We start from the raw sequence: 22,275 nt of genomic DNA on the forward strand, positions 1-22,275 counted from the left end.
ATTTCAGACATCTAGAGTGGTCTAAACAAATTTGATGCCCGGTGTTGGATGGCAAAATGCACGGACAGTCTGATTCAAACATTTAGGACTGATCTTGTGATCTGCGTTGGAGTTCCCCTTGGCTTGTTAAGTGAGCTATCATCTCTGGAGGTACAGTTCCACAACAAAGAAATGGAGTAGAGATTAATTGTTGATATCACACGCTTCGCTCCTTTTTAATCGATATTAATTGCCTCACCGCCATATGTCGCTCCTGTGACCGACTGACTTGCACCACCGCCACCTCCCCCTCCTCGCCGCCATTGGTGAGTGTTCCCGGGTGAAGCCCGCACAGCGGGCATCGGTGGCGGCAGGGTCCTGCCCCCTCCCCCCCTCTTGTGTGGCTAGGGTTGCACGGGTCGCCATATCCAAGGGTGTGGCTCTAATGGCCTAGGTGTTTGTCGCCCATGGTGTGTGGAAGGCCGTAGCTTCAAAACCCATTCATGTTGCGAGGAGAAAGAAGGTAAAACTTCCCCCTCGCGCTGACCATGGGGGTATGGAGCGAGCTTCATACTGGTCCTCCCTAGCCTTCATATATGGAGGCTACGAGGTTCATTATGAAGCAATGTCCATAATATATGGCGACGAGAGCCGAGCCATACGAGGACTTTGCTAGAGTGTCATTTTAGGCTAAAATTATCATACTAATGATTATTTTGACCATTGCAGCCCTACAACGACCGTGGTAGAGTTGCTCTAACCTTCCAAACGGGACTTGTACGACTGTACTACCACTCCACAACCACCTACCAATTAAGAACAACACAAATATGCAAAAACTCCAGCTCCACATGGAACAAGATCCATTCTGAAGACACATAAAGAAAATGGTCCATTTTTATATACAGCAATCGCTTGACCGGGATGATGAGAAAGAGAGATATTTTCTTCCCAAAATTGAAGTCAGCCCCGTTCCCACCACCCACGCACGCACTCGCCGACAGATCCCCAAATCCGTCCTATTCTACCTCATCGATCGTCGTCGTGGAGCGCCGACAAGAAAACCCAATCGCAAAACATCACAATTCCACTCACGCTTCCCAGGTACTACCAGATTATTATTTTTCTCCAAGATAAAGATACGAGTGCTTACCAAATTAGTATATATAGTACTGAAGCAAGCATTGCCATGCCGATGTCTTATGTCTTGGCAGAATCAACGTATGATGAACACAGCATGGTGACAAAGAAATCAAAAGGCTAACCGCACATGGTGGCTAGTAGTACTAGCTTAATTAGCTGCATCCTTCCTCCGTCGGTATGAGTATGACCCTCACAGCGTGCAGCCGCAGAAGAGGAAGAAGCAGCACATCATGGAGATGAGCGCGACGGACTCGACGGCCGTGACGACTCCCCAGAGCACGGCGTCCACGACGAGGGGCACGTCCGGCACGAGCTCGGGCCACCGCCGAATAGCCGCGCCGAGCTGCTCCGGCCGCCAGTCCCACTGGAGGGACGCGTATGACGTCGGCGACGGCAGCAGGGAGGCCAGCTGGCTCGGGAGGCCCCCGAGGTCTGGCGGCCACCGGAGCATGGAGACCAGCCTTCCCGCCATGGCGGCAACTCGGCGAGCGCTGCGTCGGCGTCGGCCGGTGCCGGTCTCCGTGGACGTGGGAGTCGCTGGCTCGAGGTTGTTTTGGTGATGGGGTGGAGCCGTCTAGCGTGGAAGTGTAACGTGTTACGGCTACTTACCCGTCTCGTGCGTGGCGTGTCTCTTGTTCGTACTTCTACTAGTCTCTATTCTTTTTTCCCTTCTTTTTTTAAAAGAAAAAAAATCCTAGCCTCTATCTAGTCTCTATTTTTTTTGAAGGTAAATTAGGGATTTTATTCAAAGTTCACAACGTCCGGAATACAAGCAATCTCCGGTAGAACCCCTAGCCACACATGGCGACCCACTGCGAGAGACGCAGCTCCCTTGACAAGCAGGTGGGCCTCAAAATTATTATCTCTGCTTTCAAAACGGAAATCAACAGAAGAAAAATCATTACAGTTAGTATGGATCTCTCGAAGGATAGGAGCATAAGAAGGAACCCCTGACGATCTAATGTTTGAAATCACTTCGGCACAATCCGTGGCAATGGTGAGATCCTGAAGATTCAAATCCCGGGCTAGAGCTAGTGCTTCGCTGCATGCATGGGCCTCAAGACTTGCCGGGTCAGTAAGGCCATCGAACACCATTGCAGAAGCACCAAGAAACTTGCCAAATCTATCACGACACACAACTCATGTTGCTCCTTTGTCTCCTAAGGTCGACAGCCCCCCATCACAGTTTAGCTTTGAAGTCTCGCCCGGGGGTGGTAGCCACACTTTTGCTCGTTGCCGGTTCACTCGTGTGACAGCAGTCGAGGGTTTTAGCGAGTTAGCTATATCCAGCTCCTCCAAAAATCTGTTTACGAAAGACATAGTGGAAAGTGGGCTCTGAAATTCCTCCTCGTGTATAGCTTTTCTCCTGGCCCACCAAATCGCCCACATGGTCACTAAAATTTGAGCTAGGTCTCGTTGATTTGTATTCTCAAACAGCCAGAACAGCCATAGTCTCGCATCTTCGGTTTGGTTTGATATCATATGCTCAACCAGTTCATCATCCTCCAGAGCCCAAACACATCTCGCCATGCGGCAACTCAGTAGCGAGTGGTGCCATGTATCCTCCATTGCTCCACAGATAGAGCACGCGGGGGACTCAGCCATATGTCTGTCATGTCTCACCAGGCCGGTCGGGATAGAGGTATGCGCCAACCGCCATACAAAAACTCTTATCTTTGAGGGAACCTTCACCTTCCATAGCTGAGACCAAGAGTTTTTATCCGCAGCCACGTTAGAGTGACCCGGACGATGTTCAAGCCAATTCTCTCATTGTGTTTTGATGGCGCAAATCATCCTGTAAGCTGATCGGACCGAAAAGATCCCTCTCTTGTCGTAGTGCCACGCCCAAAAGTCCTCCTGTTGCCTGGTACTGATCGGTATATTGAGAATCGCTTCAACATCAGCAGGAATGAAGTGCTCAGATAATACTTGTCGGTTCCATGCTCTTGTGGCTGAGTTTATTAGCTCTGAAACCAGCACCGGCGGGTTCGTTGAGCGGGCGCAAAAGGGCCTCAACTTGTAATCTCTCAGCAACCAGTTATCCTGCCAAATATGCGTAGTTGCTCCGGTGCCAATTCTCTTGATGAGCCCCAAAGACAGAATGTCACGGCCCTCCAAGAGTGACCGCCAGACCCGCGAAGGAGCATTGCCTAGTGTGGCGTTCAGCAAATCTGTATTTGGGAAGTAACGAGCTTTTAGAATGCGAGCGCTAAGGGAATCCGGCTGCTGCATCACCCGCCACGCTTGCCAGGCAAGAAGAGCTAGGTTGAATAGCTCGATATCTCAGAAACCCAGGCCGCCCATAAATTTTGGTTTTGACATTGTTTCCCACGACACCCATGCTGTTTTCCGCTCACCATTTTTACTCCCCCACCAAAATTTACGTATCAAACTGTTGATGTGCTCACATAAACCTTGAGGTAGCTTAAAGCATGCCATTGAGTATGTTGGAATGGCCCGGGCGACAGATTTGATGAGGACTTCCTTCCCTCCCGCTGACAGGCACTTTTCCATCCAACCCTGAACACGTTCCCAAATTCGGTCTTTCAAATATTTAGAAGATCCTTCCTTTGCTCTGCCCACATCTGATGGCAAACCCAAATACTTCTCAGTTAACGACTCATTGTGCACATCAAGGATATTCATGATTGCTCCCCTTACCGAATCCGCAACCCCCTTGCTAAAAAAGATTGATGATTTCTCCACATTTATTCTCTGCCCCGAAGCATCGCAGTATACTCTCAGCAGTCCATTAACCCTTGTAGCAGCCTCATCGTTTGCCTCGAAAAAAATAGACTGTCGTCAGCGAAGAGTAGGTGATTAACCAAAGGGGCTTCAGGCGCCATTGCCATTCCCTGAACCCCAATATTTAACTTCAAAAGGCACGATAATCCCTCCGCAGCTAGCAGGAAAAGGTAAGGCGAGATCGGGTCCCCCTGCCGAAGTCCACGTGTAGGCCTGAAACCTTCCAAACTGCCACCGTTAAACAGAACGGAGAAAGAAACCAAAGAAATGCACCTCATAATGGTCTCTGTAAATCTGGGGCTGAAGCCCAACTTAATCATGACCGCTTTCAGGTAGGGCCACTCGAGGCGATCATATGACTTCATCATATCTAGCTTAAGTGCACAAAACCTGTTTCCCTTCACCCTCCTGGTTTTCATATAGTGCAAACACTCGTAAGCCGTGATAAAATTATCTGTGATAAGGCGTCCAGGGACAAACGCAGACTGCTCTTCGGAGATGATATCGGGGAGAATCTGCTTCAGCCTGTTGGCTAAGACCTTCGATGCAATCTTATAGATTACATTACAAAGGCTTATAGGCCGAAACTGTCCTAAAACTTTTGGACTGGAGATCTTGGGGATTAAAACAATGAACGTGTTGTTGATCTCCTCCGATGAATCAGCTCCATCAAGCACTCGGATGATCATCCTTGTAACCTCGTCACCACATAAGTCCTAGTGTTTCTAGAAAAAATGCGCGGGAAAGCCATCTGGGCCCGGTGCCTTGGTTGGAAACATCTGAAAGAGGGCCTCCTTAACTTCATCTTTACTGTACTCAGCATTGAGACGGGCATTCATGTCTCCATCTACACGTGTAGGTATGTGAGACAATACCTCCTCCATGCCAATAGTTCCTTCGGAAGCATAGAGGTTTTTGTAGAACTCCGTAGCCATAGCAGCCAACTCGCTCGGGTCCGTGCACACCGATCCATCATCACGGTTCAGTTTAACGATCATGTTCTTAGCCCGTCTGGCGCTAGCTTTCCGCTGAAAAAACCTTGTATTGCTATCCCCTTCCGCTAGCCATGTGATGCGAGAGCGTTGTTTTGCCATGACTTCCTCCCTGTATGCTAGCTCAATAAGGCGGTCCATCACACCTTTCTCTTCTTCCCCTGGTCCAGTCCGCAAAGGGTCGCCGCGGAGATCCGCAAGCTGCCGGCGCAAGCCCCTCATCTCCTGGCGCACCGAACCAAAAGTCATCCTACTCCACCGTGACATAGAGGTCGAGACATCATGCAACTTGCTAGCTAATTCAGTTAGTGTCCTCACCGGTCCTCTCCCATCCCATGCTTCGCTAACCACCTCTCTGAACCTCTCGTCCGTTTCCCATGCACATTCATAGCGGAAAGGTTTATTCCCAAAAGATCGTTGACTACCTGCCTCCATATCAGTCTTGAGCAGTATCGGGCTATGATCACTCTTGGCTGCTATTAGATGTTCCAGGTTTGCAAAAGGAAACATGCTAGACCAGCTTGGCGAAACCAAAGCCCGGTCTAGCCGAACTCTGCAGAATTGCCCCCCAGCCACTCGTTTTTCGAACGTCCAATCAAGACCCATATAACCAATGTCTGCCAGGCCACATACATCCACCGCATCTCTGAAACCCTCCATTTGAGCACTGTCCCGAATATTAGGACCCAACTGTTCCTCCTGCCGAAGTATCTCGTTGAAATCGCCAATACATAACCACGACAGGGTACTTTCCCCTCTCAACCTTTTCATAGTCTCCCACGTCTTGTACCTCAAGCTTCTGGTTGCCTCCCCATAGAAGCATGTTAGGCGCCATTGGTCGCCTCTATCTAGTCTCTAGAGTCTAGACTTAATTTTTTGGAAAATCTTCTCTAGACTTAACACACGAGGGGGTCACATGGTGGTGGGCCGGCTGGAGGGCGACCGTGTTGATCCGCAGGAGCATCGGGGCCCGCTTCACACATAATGTGGTATTCCGTGGGCCGGGCTTCAGGACATCGCCGCTTCGGGTTACGGCGGTATGACGGCCTAGCTGTCCACGGATGTCGACCAACAGTGAACTGAGCCGGCCCAGCGCAGGATCCCTCTCCCGCTTGCGGTTTTGGACCATTTTTTTATGTTTTACTTTTTGTCCATGTTTGTTTTTAATTTTCCTCTTCCCTTTATTTTTCATTTCACGTTTTTTTCTAATTTTAGAATAATTTTTCAAAAATTGTGAACATTTTGTGTTCATAAATACAAAAAATGATCATCAAATTCAAAAAATGCTCATCACGATTAAAATTTTTCATCATATTTTCTTGATTTTTTAAATTAATTTCTAAATATATTAATTGAATTCATAAAATGCCATCCGATTCAAAATTTGTTCAAAAAATTCACAAAGTTCATCAAATCAAAATGTCTTCATCAAATACAATAAATGTTCATAGTTATAAATTTGTAAATATTTTTTCAAATCGGCAAACGTTTCCTGAAATTTATGAAGATTTGTTTCAAAATTAGTGAACATTTTTTCGAATTTGGTATAATTTTTCCAAATCTGTGAACATTTTTTAAATGCATGAACATGTTAAATTCATGAAAGTTTCTTAAATTCAAGGATTTAAAAAAAATTATGACCATTTTTCAAAACCATAAACATTTTTTGGAATACAAAAATTAAGAAAGAAAAAAGAAAAACAACAAAAGAGGAAACCGAGAAAAGGGCGCTCCGCCACGCACATGGGCCGACCCAAAAGGGCGCCGCTGCCACCGTTACATTTGGCTAGCCGACCAACGCCAGTCTCTCTTCCTTCATATCCCGCAGCAAGGAGAGATGCAATGGAGCGGCGTTGTGGTTGGGGAGTAGGCGACACGATGTGAGAGAAATGTGGATAAGAGACATGCAGCGGGGGAAAGGAGGGCTTTCGTGATGTCGGATTTTTTTGCCAAACGAATTCGTGTGTTGACATGTTTGATCTCACTTGCTTTTTTTTGAGGGAAGGCCATTATGGCTAGCTTTATTTACTCAGATCAAAATTATATCGTTCACAAGGCTATTGACGATACATGCAGGTGGTTCGTCAGTCCAACTATCTGACATTTTATTACAAAAACTATACTTAGCTAGCTCATGAGGTGCGGTATTCGCCGCACGAAAACAATGCTTGAAGGTGACCCTCCCAATTGATGTAACAGTATCTAGACACTCCGCAAAGACTGCTGCCGATGCATCCCACCACTGTGTTTGTCCTGTGCAGAACTGAATGACTTCAAGGAGTCTGATTCAGCCTCAACCCGATTAAAGCCTAATGAATTTGCAAATTGAAGGCCATCTCGCATGGCCCTAGCCTTCATAGCCGTAGCATCTGAAGCACAATCATTGTATTTGCATTGAGCAGCTAGAAATTGCCCCTTCTCATCTCTGATTATAGCGGCCGTTGCTCCTGCGCCTGCATCTTGATAAAAAGCAGCGTCAACATTTACTTTAACAAACTTTGGGTCTGGCCTCTTCCATCTATGCTCCGTGTCCTCCCTTGCTTGATTTGTGCTTCAGTCGCCTGCAAAGTCCAAAAATCTGACATGAGATTTTTACCACCTGTTTTTTTTAACACGGTAATCGAGCCGGAGACCTAGTTTGAGTGAGTAGCTCTGGCGAAACGTAATCGAGCCTGAGACCAAGTTTTTCACGTTCAGGAACCGAACGCGATTTGGTTCAAAAAAAAAACGGAAAAAAGAAAACGAACGCGACCGGGGCTGCAAGTGCAAGATCCAAAAGGGCGCCTTCCAGGCTGGTACACGAAAAGCACGGAAACCCGCTACCACGCGAGCGGAGTCCCATCTCGCAGCCTCACGCCACGCCGACCTAATAATCGCGCAATTCACAAATATAAATCCGGCGACTCTTCCAGAAACGGGAGCTAGGGTTTCGCCTCCCCACCCGGCCCTCTCTCCCTCCTATTCCTCCTCCGCGCACCAGCGACCCCTCTCGCCGCCGCCATGGGGACGGAGCGGAAGCGCAAGGTGAGCCTCTTCGACGTTGTCGACGAGACCTCCGTATCCGCGAAGCTCGGCCGCGCCGGCATCAATGGTGCCGCCGCCGCCGCCGCGGCCAATCCGTCCATCAACCGGTGGAACGGCCGGCCCTACTCGGCGCGGTACCTGGAGATCCTCGAGAAGCGCCGCACGCTCCCCGTGTGGCAGCAGAAGGACGAGTTCCTCCGCGTCCTCCGCGACAACCAGACCCTCATCCTTGTCGGAGAAACCGGAAGTGGCAAGACCACTCAGGTATGATATCTGCACCTATATCCGATACGCCCCCATGTATGTGTTGCTCAGGTTGTTGGTTTGTGCCCTCAATTTTTGGATTGAAAAGTTAGGAGGTGTTCTAGAGGCTAGATACCTGGTGCTATGGGTGGATTTGTTAGGTTTATGCTTCTGTGGGCTTGCATAACTAGGGTGATATGGTCATTATGAGGTCGCTGTTCCTATTGGTTGATTTGTTTTGATGATTGATTTGTTCTGTGTGGAACAGATCCCCCAATTTGTGCTCGAGGCTGATGGTTTGAGCAACCGCTCTATGGTTGCCTGCACCCAGCCGCGGAGGGTTGCTGCAATGTCGGTCTCTCGGCGTGTCGCGGAGGAGATGGATGTCACAATCGGGGAGGAAGTTGGTTACAGTATCCGATTCGAAGATTGCAGCAGTCACAAAACTGTTCTCAAGTAAGATTTTTGGTTCTTGTATTTCGTGGAAGAACAGTATCAGTTGCACCATCCTTTTGGCTGATTGATATGAAGTGTATGTTTCTTTTGCTTTTTTAGGTATTCTGATCTAATCATGTTGTGTTGAACACTATTGCTTCCTATCAGATATTTGACAGATGGTATGCTTCTGAGAGAAGCAATGGCAGACCCACTTTTAGAGAGGTACAAGGTGATTGTTCTTGACGAGGCTCATGAGCGCACATTGGCAACGGATGTTCTGTTTGGGCTTCTGAAGGAAGTTCTAAAGAACAGGCCTGACTTGAAGCTTGTTGTCATGAGTGCTACTCTTGAGGCAGAGAAGTTTCAGGGTTATTTCAGTGGTGCACCATTGATGAAGGTTCCTGGTAGACTTCATCCGGTTGAGATCTTCTATACTCAGGAACCAGAAAGGGACTATCTAGAAGCTGCTATCAGGACAGTTGTGCAGATACATATGTGTGAACCTGCTGGTGATATCCTTGTATTCCTTACTGGAGAAGAGGAGATTGAGGATGCGTGTCGGAAAATAAACAAGGAAGTTAATAACATGGGTGATCAGGTTGGCCCAGTTAAAGTCGTGCCATTGTACTCTACTCTCCCCCCTGCAATGCAGCAGAAGATTTTTGACCCTGCTCCACCTCCATTGAAAGAGGAAGGTCCTGCTGGAAGGAAAATCGTTGTGTCCACAAACATTGCTGAGACATCCCTAACCATCGATGGTATAGTGTATGTTATAGATCCAGGGTTTTCCAAACAGAAGGTTTACAATCCAAGGATAAGGGTGGAATCCCTTTTGGTGTCTCCAATTTCCAAGGCAAGTGCGCATCAGAGAGCCGGTCGTGCTGGAAGAACACAGCCTGGGAAGTGCTTCAGGTTGTACACAGAAAAGAGTTTTAATGGTGATTTACAGCCGCAGACGTACCCAGAAATTCTTCGGTCAAACCTGGCAAATACAGTTCTTACTCTGAAGAAGCTTGGAATTGACGACTTAGTGCATTTTGACTTCATGGATCCTCCTGCACCCGAAACTCTAATGAGGGCCTTGGAAGTTCTGAACTATTTGGGGGCACTCGACGATGAAGGCAACCTAACATCTTTAGGTGAAATGATGAGTGAGTTCCCCTTAGACCCACAGATGTCAAAGATGCTTGTCATCAGTCCAAGGTACAACTGTTCAAATGAGATCCTCTCAATATCTGCCATGCTATCAGGTATGTCAACTAACAATTCCTCTCTCCAAATTGCATCTCTGCAACTACATTATCATGTTGTTATGCACATGCACGGTTTTGCTTGCACCAGTGTGTGCAAGCAAGTTGCCATGGTTCTAGCATGCAGACTAGTGCATGTTTTCTATTTTCTCTTGTTTGTATATTTTGTATATTGTCACCAGCAACTGTCACGCACCTGGCTTGTAGAGCTATTGATCAAAATGATCATACAGTTTAGGCTGATGCAGATAGTTGCTGTATGTTGAGTTATTCTGACAAAGCAAATGGTATCGTCTCGCCTCTTTGCATCTGCTGACCAACCGTGGGCTTCGTCTGTTATTACCATATCCTTTGTCTAGTACCCAATTGCTTTCTCCGGCCTAGGGAGGCACAAAAGGCTGCTGATGAGGCGAAGGCTCGATTTGGGCACATCGATGGGGATCATCTGACACTTTTGAACGTGTACCATGCATACAAGCAAAACAGTAAGCCTATTACCATTCTCATTAAATCTACACCTGGCCTGACTGCAATTTATTGGGGGCTAACAGACTCTTCCTTCACTATGCAGATGAGGATCCTACATGGTGTTATGAGAATTTTGTCAATGCCCGGGCGATGAAGTCTGCTGATAATGTTAGACAACAACTTGTCCGCATCATGACCAGATTCAACCTCAAGATGTGCAGTACAGACTTCAACAGTCGCGAGTACTATGTCAACATCAGGAAAGCAATGCTTTCAGGGTACTTTATGCAGGTTGCTCATCTGGAGCGAACTGGGCATTACTTGACCGTTAAGGATAATCAGGTTGGTATTCTGATTTTGTCTCTTTTATTTCCCTTATTATTATGGAGTATTGTATTGCAGCTTTTCACCCTTCTTTCCTTACCAGGTTGTCCATCTTCATCCCTCGAATTGCATGGACCATAAGCCGGAGTGGGTCATCTACAATGAATATGTTTTGACCACCAGGAATTTCATCCGCACAGTCACCGATATCCGTGGAGAGTGGTAAGTCCTTGTCTAAAGTAAAACTTGTCCAATTGGGTATTTGATTGACAATGTTGACCTTTCTCTGTATTCTGTTCCCAGGCTGATCGATATAGCTCCACAGTACTATGATCTGACCAATTTCCCATCATGTGAGGCCAAGCGTGTTCTTGAGAGGCTACACAATAAGAGGGAGAGGGAAAGAGCTGCTAGTAGGAACTGAATTGATGTCATTCTTCTGGTCCCTTGGATGGCAGCGCCGCCAAAGGCTTTGGACATCACTGTTGTTGGCCTCCACCATTGTCATGATATCTTCCATGTCGTAGTTTTCCAGTATTGTGGACGGTGAAATCACTATATACGACATATGTCAAATGTCCCTCTGCTACTGCATTATGAATTAGATGCTTGTTTTCCCTCTGTTTTAGAAGGTGTAGGTCATCATACATTAATTATGTGTCGATCTTCATATTTTTGGTGTATCAAACGCTGTTGTTTACTTTGTACTTCAGCATCCTTTTGGCTAGTTTTCATGGAATTGCTGACATCGTACTGTGTTTACTTCCTTTTGAGATAACTTGTGTAACTAGTCAGGAAATTAATCCCTCCATCCCGAATTATTTGTAGATTTGTCTAGATATGGATACAGGAAATGCCACTACATGCTCTCAGGATACAGCCACTGTTTACCTTTCCTGCCCTGTACGTGTGCTATGCGTATTTGGCCTACTCCCTCCTTCCATGTGTATAGGGTCCAATGCGTTTTTCGAGGCTAACTTTGACCCTATGTTAAAGCAATAAAGGTTAACTTTGACCCTATGTTAAAGTAATAATATATGACATGCAAGTTAAATAAAGCACACCATCAAATTTCATATGTACAAGAAGCTTCTAATGATTAATGATATGGCCTCTTCTCCCCTGGTGCTCCCCTCCGATGGTGGGGGCTCGGTGCACTCCTACGGGAGGTGCCTAGCTGGTTTTTACTTTTTTTATTCAAAGTCCAAAACGTTTAGGTTGGCCCAACCAAACATTGCCACAAAACTCAAGTTCTAAAGCGTGCTTTGTGAGATTGTGAGCCTTGAAACTCAAGTTCTAAAGCGCTCCGAGAATCCAAGAAATGACGCGCACGCTGCATAGGAGAAAAGCCAAGGGAGTGATGGTCAAGCTTGACATAACAAAAAAGCTTGACATAACAAAAGCTTTTGATTTGCTGGCGTGGCCGTTTTTGTTTGAGGTGTTAAGAGCCAAGGGATTCTCGGAGCGCTGGATTTCTTGAATTGCGATCTTCCTCACCATTGCCAGCTTGAGGGTCCTAGTAAATGGATGTGCCGGCGACAAGTTCATGCATGCTAAAGGGCTGAGGCAAGGGGACTCGATATCCCCCTTGCTTTTTGTTATTGCCATGGACGGGCTCACGGCAATCATATCCAAGGCGCATGAGGCACAAGTGCTTAGTACCATCAATGGCTATAGTCCAATGCAGCGCTTGTCCCTGTATGCTGATGATGTGGCGCTCTTCATAAAACCAGCATGGCCAGACCTTATGTTCGTTAAAGAAGTCCTTGCTTTATTCGGAGTGGCATCAGGGCTCAAGGTGAACTATTCCAAATCTGCGGCAATCTTGATCAGAGCAGAAAATGAGGATGAAGAGCTTGTGAAGTCTGCGCTGCCATGGAGAATTGACACATTTCCATGCAAATACCTTGGGCTCCAGCTTAGCATCAGGCAACTCAAAAGATCAGAGTGGCAGCCGATTGTTGACACGGCCCTCCACATCATGCCAGGATGGCAAAGGGGTCTCGTGACGAGGCCAGGGAGGCTCATTCTTGTCAATCAAGTAATGAGGGCGCGCGCTACGCATCACCTCATGATAGCGGCGACACCCAAATGGGCGCTGGAGAGAGTGGACAAGGGTTGTCGGGCATTCTTTTGGGCCGGAACCGAGGCGGTGAATGGAGGCAAATGTGTCGTCTCATGGGATAGGGTGTGCAGGCCCAAGCACTTGGGAGGTTTGGATGTTATAGACTTGTCTAAACACGACATCGCCTTAAGACTAAGATGGGAATGGCTTAGACGCACGGATGATTCCAGACCGTGGCAAGGCCTCAACTTGACCGCGGACAAAAAGGTGGACCAAGCCTTTGGGAGTTTAGTCAAATGGGAAGTTGGCTCAGGAAGCAAGACCTTGTTCTGGAAAGACCGATGGATACATGGAGGAGCTATTAAAGATTTTGCACCCTTGGTCGTGGCAAAGGTGCGGACTCAAGTGACAAACAGGAGACTTGTGCTGGATGCGATGCACATGCATTCATGGATGGATGATGTCGTGGGAGAGCTATGCACTGAGGGCCTCACCCAGTTCATCGGACTTTGGGAGATTCTGTTGGAAGTTCATTTGGATGCTCAGGTCGAGGACTGCCCAATCTGGGCTTGGAACACATCTGGAGTCTATACTGCATCATCTGCGTACAAGATGTTATGCGAGGGAGGAGTCAGATTTCACTGCTTCGGAGCAATATGGAAGTGTTGGGCACCGCTTGCATGCAAGTTATTCATGTGGCTCGCGGTGCAGTATCATCTTTGGACTTCAGACAGGAGAGCTAGGCACGGATTGCAAGACCAAGCATCCAAATGCTACATGTGTGACCAGGAGGAGGATACAGTTGACCACATTTTGCTGCAGTGCGTGTTCTTGCGGCAAGTGTGGTTCCGCTGCATTACTAGGATGGGATTGACGGCCGACCTTTGCCCAACCAACGACTCTAGATTGGTGCAGTGGTGGAAGGATACGAGAAAGCTAATTCATAAGCAGTCTCGGGAAGGATTTGACACCTTCATGATGTTAATATGTTGGACGATATGGAAGCAAAGGAATGCAAGGGTCTTCGGCAGGGCACGATCAAGAACGAATGGAACACGGTAGACTCAATCTTTGATGAGCTGCGGACCTGGGCCAAGGCAGGACCTTTTGGAGGACAACCAATTATAGAGTAGTCGCGTAGAGCTAGGGAGTGGTGTGGAGGCTTGGTTAGGGTCGGCTTGTGACTCCTAACTAGCGACATGTAATCTCTTGTACATATTTTCTCCCTTCTATAAAGCTAAGGTACGCCATTGGCGTACCCTAAAAAAAAGAAATTCGAGCTCCTAAACTCATGAACTATATTACAGAAAATGAAGCTACTAGTTCGTTCTATTATTTCATGTGTAATGGCACCATATTCTGCTGACGAAATCATCTTGATGTCATTCACCACCGTCTTGCAATCCGAAGCTAGTGCTTGCCCTTCCCGAATCGCCAAAGCCTGCAAAGTTTTAGGTTCCATAATGTGCTTGAACTTCCCACTCTGGTCACGACAAACCGCTGCTACAGCGCCACGCGAATCTTCTCTAGATACTGCTGCATCTGCTGATTTGCATTAACTTTCATAAAACCATCTGGTGGAGCCAGCCATACTGTCGGTCTTGCATGAGTTGTATTCCACAGAACAGGGGTCTGCTTGTCAATGAGTTGAAGATCTCTGAAAAAATAATTGACAAAAGAATTAGTTGCAAAAGGACTCTCAAAGATATTTTCATGAATAGCTTTTCTTCTTGCCCGCCAAATATACCAGAGTCACCACCATGCGAGTGAATTTCCCATGTGGTAGCGTGTCATGCATTATGAATAGCCAGTTTTCTGCATCCATCATCAAATTGTCAATCATGGATTTCATTGTTTCTTCCAAACAAAGGGACCAAACACTCCCGGCCATCACACAATCAATCAGGGCATGTTTCCAACTGCCATGTGCTGCACAGAACACACATACAGATGTGGTGGACATATTTCGGTGATATAAGATATCAACCGTTGGTGTGGTTTCATGGGCCAATCTCCAAAGGAACACTTTAATTTTTTAGGGTATCTTTATGTTCCATAGAGACGTCCACGCCCTCTTTTCCATTGCTAAATTAGACTACCCCCAACAGGTGCCTCATTGGTGGTTGGGGCCGTTGTGGATGGCGGTGGTGAGGCGGCCCATGCCTGGCAGGTGGCAGGTGGTCTGCATAGCTATTGGTCTTTCTCAATTAATTAAAATGCAATTTCATCATCTGGATTTTTAATTGTTGAAGACTTGTCGAGTTCTTCTGCCAAGGTTTGATTAATAAACCTATAAAATCCCTTGAATTGGATCTGACTAAATCTAGGTATTGTGGACATTCTTTCATTTCCATTCTGGAGCATTTAATCATAAGTTTCCTCCTTATCAAAGAACAATTCCATTATCAGCTCACTCTTCATCAGTACCTACGGATCATCTAGCAATCATGGAATCTATATTCTGTTTACTGAATCACATGAAATTCTAGGGAATTCCACATACGTATTTCATACATATGAATTTTTTCTTTGCCAAATTGTCCGAAAAGTTTATGCTATTTTCAATCAAATCATGGATATTATGCTTGTTATGTCTCTATTCCTTTTTCTATTGGCCTTTGTTTGGCAAGTTGTTATAAGTTTTCGATGAAATCTTTAGTACTCTGTATGCAAAACTGAATGATGTGTTCATTCCAAAAAAATAGAAGTGTATAAAAGTCGAGAAGTTATATTTTTATATTATGAACCTTTGATTCTTAAATTTAAATTCTTCTATATTGAATGGGTAGCTACAACAAAAAAATGGTTCATCGCCCTGTTGCGTGTACAACGCGTGTGTGGCGTTGGCAATGTTCTTAATCGACTTGAGCACCTTCGCAGCTCAGCTCCACCATCAAGGCGACGTGCTCCACGGCGACATGGAGGCATCAACGCCATCGTCAGCTAGAGCAAGTCACACAAAGAATCAAACATAGTCGCCATTCGTGCTTGGCCAAGTGGCCAAGGGCACACCAGGCCGACATGACTGTCATTCATGGAGGGCTACAGTTGCACTGGTGATCGGGAGGGCAAAGAAGCAGTGAGGAAGTGGTGAAGAAGCTCGACCCTCTTCGTCTTTATTTCTGTTTTTAGTAATTTTAGTTTAGAACTATGTCCATCGGTTGAATTGTGATACTCTTTTGATCTATATTCCAATTATGTGGCTTTCTTTGTACGGTGAAAGTGCGTTATATCGACTAGAGGGGGGTGAATAGGCGATTTTTATGAATTCTTCATTGAGGAATTTGCTGGTGAGGAAATTCCTTAGCGAAGAACTACTTGCATCGAAATAAGTACTCAAAAGTAAACATAGCAGAACACAAGCATAGTCATCATGATGAAATGAAGACAAGCACAAAGTACAGAAAGCGTGAACACAGGATAACACAGGATGAAGACGGACAGATTAAAGAACTTGAACTGAGGAAATTGAGAAAGTCTTCAGTCAAAGTCTTCAAACAGATATGAACAAGCACACAACAACTGAAATGAGGAAATGAAAGAGTTGAGGAAATAGAACCAGTAAGCTTGGTGAAGACAATGATTTGGTAGACCAGTTCCAACTGCTGTCTCAGTTGTACGTCTGGTTGGAGCGGCTAGGTTAAACCTGAGGACACACAGTCCCGGACACACAGTCCTCACCGTATTCTCCTTGAGCTAAGGTCACACAGACCTCGCCCAATCACTCGTGGTAAGTCTTCAGGTGACTTCCAAACCTTCACAGACCCGATCACTCGGCGATCCACAATTCCTCTTGGATGCTCTAGACCATGACGCCTAACCGTCTGGAAGAAGCACAGTCTTCAAAGGTAACAAGCGTCAGATCCACGCAGGATCAATCTCTTCAGTGATGCTCAATCACTTTTGGTTTGAAGGTGTTTGGGTTTGGGTTTTCTTCACTTGATGATTTTCGCTTAAAGTCCTCGGAGGATGGGATGCTGTCAAATGACAAGTGTCAGTTTCTCTCGGAGCTGCCAACCAGCTAGTGGTTGTAGGAGGCGGCTATTTATAGCCTAGGGAGCAGCCCGACATGATAAGACATAAATGCCCTTCAATGATATGACTATTAGGTGGGTAGATATTTTGGGACAGATGGCGCATAACACAACAACGGTCGGAATTTTGACTCTCAAATTCCTCAGGGCTATCATGTCCTCACTGTGTAGGTAATCCGCACTGGCGAATTCCTAACTCCTCAGCCAGAACAAATTCCTCAGCGACCAGAAGAACTTCGTCTCTGTCACTTAAAAAATTGACTGAACTGTATGAGATTTCCAATGGCTTCACTCGAAGGGATTGGTAGGTGTAGGATTTTGAGTTGAGCATCTGATACGCCTCCAATATATCTACTTTTCCAAACACTTTTGCCCTTGTTTTGGACTCTAACTTGCATGATTTGAATGAAACTAACCCGGACTGACGCTGTTTTCAGCAGAACTACCATGATGTTGTTTTATGTGTAGAAAAGAAAAGTTCTTGGAATGTCCTGGAAATCCACGGAGACACTTTTTGGAATTAATAAGAATTTTTGGCGAAATACTTAATGCCAGGGGGCCCACAGCCTGTCCACGAGACAGGGGGGCGCCCCCTAGGGCGCGGCCTCCTATCTCGTGGGCCCCCTGGACCTCCTCCGACCTCAACTCCAACTCCATATATTCCGTCTCGGGGAGAAAAAAATTTAGAGAGAAAGTTTCATCACGTTTTACGACACGGAGCCGCCGCCAAGCCCTAATCTCTCTCGGGAGGGCTGATCTGGAGTCCGTTCGGGGCTCCATAGAGGGGGATTCGTCGCCGTCGTCATCATCAATCATCCTCCATCACCAATTTCATGATGCTCACCGCCGTGCGTGAGTAATTCCATCGTAGGCTTGTTGGACGGTGATGGGTTGGATGAGATTTACCATGTAATCAAGTTAGTTTTGTTAGGGTTTGATCCCTAGTATCCACTATGTTCTGAGATTGATGTTGCTATGACTTTGCTATGCTTAATGCTTGTCACTAGGGTCTGAGTGCCATGATTTAGATCTGAACCTATTATGTTTTCATGAATATATGTGTGTTCTTGATCCTATCTTGCAAGTCTATAGTCACCTATTATGTGTTATGATCCGACAACCCCGAAGTGACAATAATCGGGATACTTCTCGGTGATGACCGTAGTTTGAGGAGTTCATGTATTCACTATGTGCTAATGCTTTGTTCCGGTTCTCTATTAAAAGGAGGCCTTAATATCCCTTAGTTTCCACTAGGACCCCGCTTCAACGGGAGGGTAGGACAAAAGATGTCATACAAGTTCTTTTCCATAAGCACGTATGACTGTTTACGGAATACATGCCTACATTACATTGATGAACTGGAGCTAGTTCTATATCACCCTATGTTATAACTCTTGCATGAGGAATCGCATCCGGCATAATTATCCATCACTGATCCATTGCTTACGAGCTTTTCATATATTGTTCTTCGCTTATTTACTTTTCCGTTGCTACTGTTACAACTACTACAAAAACCCCAAAACATTTATCTTTACTTTTGCAACCGTTACCTTTATTATCATACCACTTTTGCTACTAAACACTTTGCTACAGATACTAAGTTATCCAGGTGTGGTTGAATTGACAACTCAATTGCTAATACTCAAGAATATTCTTTGGCTCCCCTTGTGTCGAATCAATAAATTTGGGTTGAATACTCTACCCTCGAAAGCTGTTGCGATCCCCTATACTTGTGGGTTATCAAAACTAATTTCTGGCGCCGTTGCCGGGGGGCATAGCTCTATTCTCTGAGTCACTTGGGATTTATATCTGTTGATCACTATGAAGAACTTGAAAGACGCTAAGACCAAGATTTTGCCCTCAACTACGAGGGGGTGTAAGGAACTGCCATCTAGCTCTGCACTAGATTCTCCTTCCGTTATTAGTAGGCTTGCGACACCTAAACCTGCTACTGCTATGAATTCTAATATGTCACATGTTATTGATAATGCCACTTCTGCTATGCATGATGAAACTACTTCTGTGCGTGATACTACTTTGCCATTAGGTGAATTTCTAGATGAACAACTTGCTAGAGTTAGGGGGAATGAAAATATTGAAGAACCTATTATTGATGATAGTGATGATGAAGGTTCCCCCAATGATTATGTACTACCTGTTGTTCCTAAAGGTTATGTTATGAATGAAGCAGCTGCTATGGAAATCCTTGCTTGCAATGATAGAAATGATCTTAAGAAATTATTAGCTAAATGGAAGCAACAGTCTCTTAATGCTAGAATGAAACCCGATCCTGCTTTTGCTACTTCACCTATCTGTGTTACTGATAAGGATTATGAATTCTCTGTTGATCCTGATATTATTACTTTAGTTGAATCTGATCCTTTTTATGGCCTTGAATCTGAAACTGTTGTGGCACATCTTACCAAGTTGAATGATTCCACCCTGTTTACTAATGATGAGAAGTCTCGCTATTTATACATCCTTAAGATATTTCCGTTCTCATTAAAGGGTGATGCTAAGACTTGGTATAATTCTCTTGCTCCTGGTTGTGTGCGTAGTCCCCAGGATATGATTTATTACTTCTCTGCTAAATATTTCCCTGCTCATAAGAAACAAGCTGCCTTGCGGGAAATATATAATTTTGTGCAAATCAAAGAAGAGAGTCTCCCACAAGCTTGGGGGAGGCTTCTCCGGTTACTTAATGCTTTGCCTGATCATCCTCTTAAGAAAAATAAAATACTTGATATCTTTTATAATGGACTAACTGATGCTTCCAAGGACTACTTGGATAGTTGTGCTGGTTGTGTTTTCAGGGAAAGAACAGTCGACGAAGCTGAAATATTATTGAATAATATGTTGACTAATGAAAATAATTGGACTCTTCCCAAGCCAGTTCCTGAAGTAATTCCTGAACCAATTGAGCCAACTCCTGAGCCTATTCCTAAACCCACTCCGAAGAAGAGAGGTGTTTTATTTCTTAGTCCTGAAGATATGCAAGAGGCAAAGAAATCAATGAAATAAAAAGGGTATTAAAGCTGAAGATGTTAAGGATTTACCTCCTATTGAAGAAATACATGGTCTTAATATACCGCCCGAAGAGCCACATTGTCTTGATAACCCGACGCAGGTAGTAAAGGTAAATTCTCTCTATAGATATGATAAAGTTGAAATACCCTCTACTAAATTTCATAGCCCTTGCTTAGATGAATTTGATGACTTTATGGCTAGACAAGAAAGTTTTAATGCTTATGTTGGTAGAGAGTTAAAGAATAATGCTTTCGAGATAGGACGCGTAGGTGATAATCTGGCTAGAGTTAAAGATGAACTTCACCGCGTTAGCAAATATGCTTCTATGGTTGCTACTCAAGCTGAGCAAGTACTTAAAGCTCAAAATGATTGCTTGAGAATTAAATAATAAAAATGATTTTGCTGTTAGAGTGGCTACTAGAACTGGTAGAATGACTCAGGAACCTTTGTATCCTGAAGGCCACCCTAAAAGAATCGAGCAAGATTCTCAGAGAAATAATTTAGAGGCACCTAGTTCTTCTAAGAAGAAGAAAAAGAAAAATGATAGGACTTTGCATGCTTCTAGTGAACCTACTGTAGACACACCTGAGAATCCCAATGATATTTCTATTTCTGATGCTGAAACTCAATCAGGTGATGAACATGAACCTAGTGATAATGTTAATGATAATGTTCATGTTGATGCTCAACCTAGCAAAAACAACGATGTAGAGATTGAACCTGTTGTTGATCTTGATAACCCACAATCAAAGAATCAACGATATGATAAGAGAGATTTTGTTGCTAGGAAGCACGGTAAAGAAAGAGAACCATGGGTTCAGAAACCCATGCCCTTTTCTCCTGAACCATCCAAGTCAAAGGATGATGAGGATTTTGAGCGCTTTGCTGAAATGATTAGACCTATTTTCTTACGTATGCGCTTAACTAATATGCTTAAAGTAAATCCTTATGCTAAGTATATGAAGGATATCATCACAAATAAAAGAAAGATACCGGAAGCTGAAATTTCCACCATGCTTGCTAATTACACTTTTAAAGGTGGAATACCAAAGAAACTTGGAGATCCGGGTGTACCAACTATACCATGCTCCATTAAAAGAAATTATGTTAGAACTGCTTTATGTGATCTTGGAGCCGGTGTTAGTGTTATGCCTCTCTCTTTATATCGTAGACTTGAATTGAATAAGTTGACACCTACTGAAATATCTTTGCAAATGGCCGATAAATCAACTGCTATACTTGTCGGTATTTGTGAGGATGTGCCTGTTGTGGTTGCAAATTTCACTGCTATACTTGTCGGTATTTGTGAGGATGTGCCTGTTGTGGTTGCAAATTTCACTATCTTAACGGACTTTGTTATTCTTGATATTCCTGAGGACGATAGTATATCTATTATCCTTGGTAGACCTTTTCTTAATACTGTAGGGGCTGTTATTGATTGCAACAAAGGCAATGTCACTTTTCATGTTAATGGTAATGAGCATACGGTACACTTTCCGAGGAAACAATCTCAAGTTCATAGCATCAATTCTATTGAAAAAGTTCCAACTATCATTTTTGGAGGTTTTGAATTCCTCTCCCTACTGTCAAGAAAAAGTATGATATTCTTATTGTTGGGGATTTTCATATCCCCGTTGAGGTAACTTAGTGTTATTCGATATTTCTCCGGTTCCGTGTTATTCGGAATGAGTTTATTAACAAGACTTGATCAACCTTGTTAGTGGGTTCATTTTGATGATCACAAGATGGATGAAACTAGAAGGCACAACCTTCTATACCCTCTCTTTACTTCATGTTATTTAGAATAAATAAAGAAAAAATAGTATTATTTATCTGTTTTCTGAATTATCCATGCATTAAAAAATAGTCCGAAAATAAAAATGCTCCAAATGCCCTGCAAATTTAGTATGATTTTTTCTGGAATATTTGAGGATTTTAGGCACTGAAAACACTACAGGAGGGGCAAGCACCAGGCCACGAGAGAGGAGGGCGCGCCCCCTGTCTCGTGGGCCCCTAGTGGCTCCCCTCCACCTATGCTAGCACCCACACACTTTATCTTCTACCCAAAAAAATCCCCATCTAGCTCAAGCATGAGTTCTAGCTTGTTTTGCTGCGATTTTCGATCTCTTAGCTCAAAGCTCCATTCACAAAACTGCTTTGGGAGATTGTTGCTTGGTATGTGACTCCTTCATTGGTCCAATTAGTTTTTGTTCTAGTGCTTTATTCATTGCAAATGTTTGCTGCATAGGTGACCATGCTCTTGAGCTTGCATGTTAAATTTTTGAGGTCCCAAGCAATTCCAATGCAAGATATAGGCTCTAGGCACTTGTAGGAGTAGTTGCTATCAATCTTGTTTAGTTTTATCCACTTTTATTTTGAAGTTACTAAAATTTTAGAAATTTTCAGAAAATGTTAAGGAGGGTCTTTAAAGGCTCTTCTAGCCAAAGCTCTCAGGAAAAACAAGCCAAAGAGAAGGAAAAAGCCAAGTATAATCTTCCTCGCTTAGCGGAAGTACGGCCGTGCGAATGGCCATGTGAGGATTT

General features: G+C 44.8%; 2 protein-coding genes across 4 annotated transcripts; one reads left to right on the forward strand and one right to left on the reverse strand.

Moving 5' to 3' along the window:
- Positions 1–1,146: 1,146 nt before the first annotated feature.
- On the reverse strand, positions 1,147–1,731 carry LOC119293704. Its single transcript, XM_037572081.1, has one exon. It carries the CDS (start codon positions 1,592–1,594, stop codon positions 1,313–1,315), a length of 282 nt encoding a protein of 93 aa, XP_037427978.1. The 5' UTR covers positions 1,595–1,731; the 3' UTR covers positions 1,147–1,312.
- Positions 1,732–7,736: 6,005 nt separating this feature from the next.
- Positions 7,737–11,354, forward strand: LOC119290642 (probable pre-mRNA-splicing factor ATP-dependent RNA helicase DEAH3). 3 transcript variants are annotated; one of them, XM_037569263.1, is made up of 7 exons: positions 7,748–8,147; positions 8,395–8,582; positions 8,730–9,814; positions 10,174–10,299; positions 10,386–10,624; positions 10,710–10,828; positions 10,910–11,354. In XM_037569263.1, the coding sequence occupies exons 1-7, from the start codon at positions 7,860–7,862 to the stop codon at positions 11,028–11,030; spliced, it is 2,166 nt and encodes a 721-aa protein (XP_037425160.1). In that variant the 5' UTR covers positions 7,748–7,859; the 3' UTR covers positions 11,031–11,354. The 3 variants fall into 3 exon arrangements, with proteins under 3 accessions (XP_037425162.1, XP_037425160.1, XP_037425161.1); XM_037569264.1 differs by lacking the exon at positions 7,748–8,147 and having other exon boundaries at positions 8,443–8,582; positions 8,682–9,814; XM_037569265.1 differs by lacking the exons at positions 10,386–10,624; positions 10,710–10,828; positions 10,910–11,354 and having other exon boundaries at positions 7,737–8,147; positions 10,063–10,280.
- Positions 11,355–22,275: the final 10,921 nt, after the last annotated feature.

Source organism: Triticum dicoccoides, chromosome 4B, assembly GCF_002162155.2.
Source record: "Triticum dicoccoides isolate Atlit2015 ecotype Zavitan chromosome 4B, WEW_v2.0, whole genome shotgun sequence".
NCBI classification, from domain to species: Eukaryota; Viridiplantae; Streptophyta; class Magnoliopsida; order Poales; family Poaceae; genus Triticum; species Triticum dicoccoides.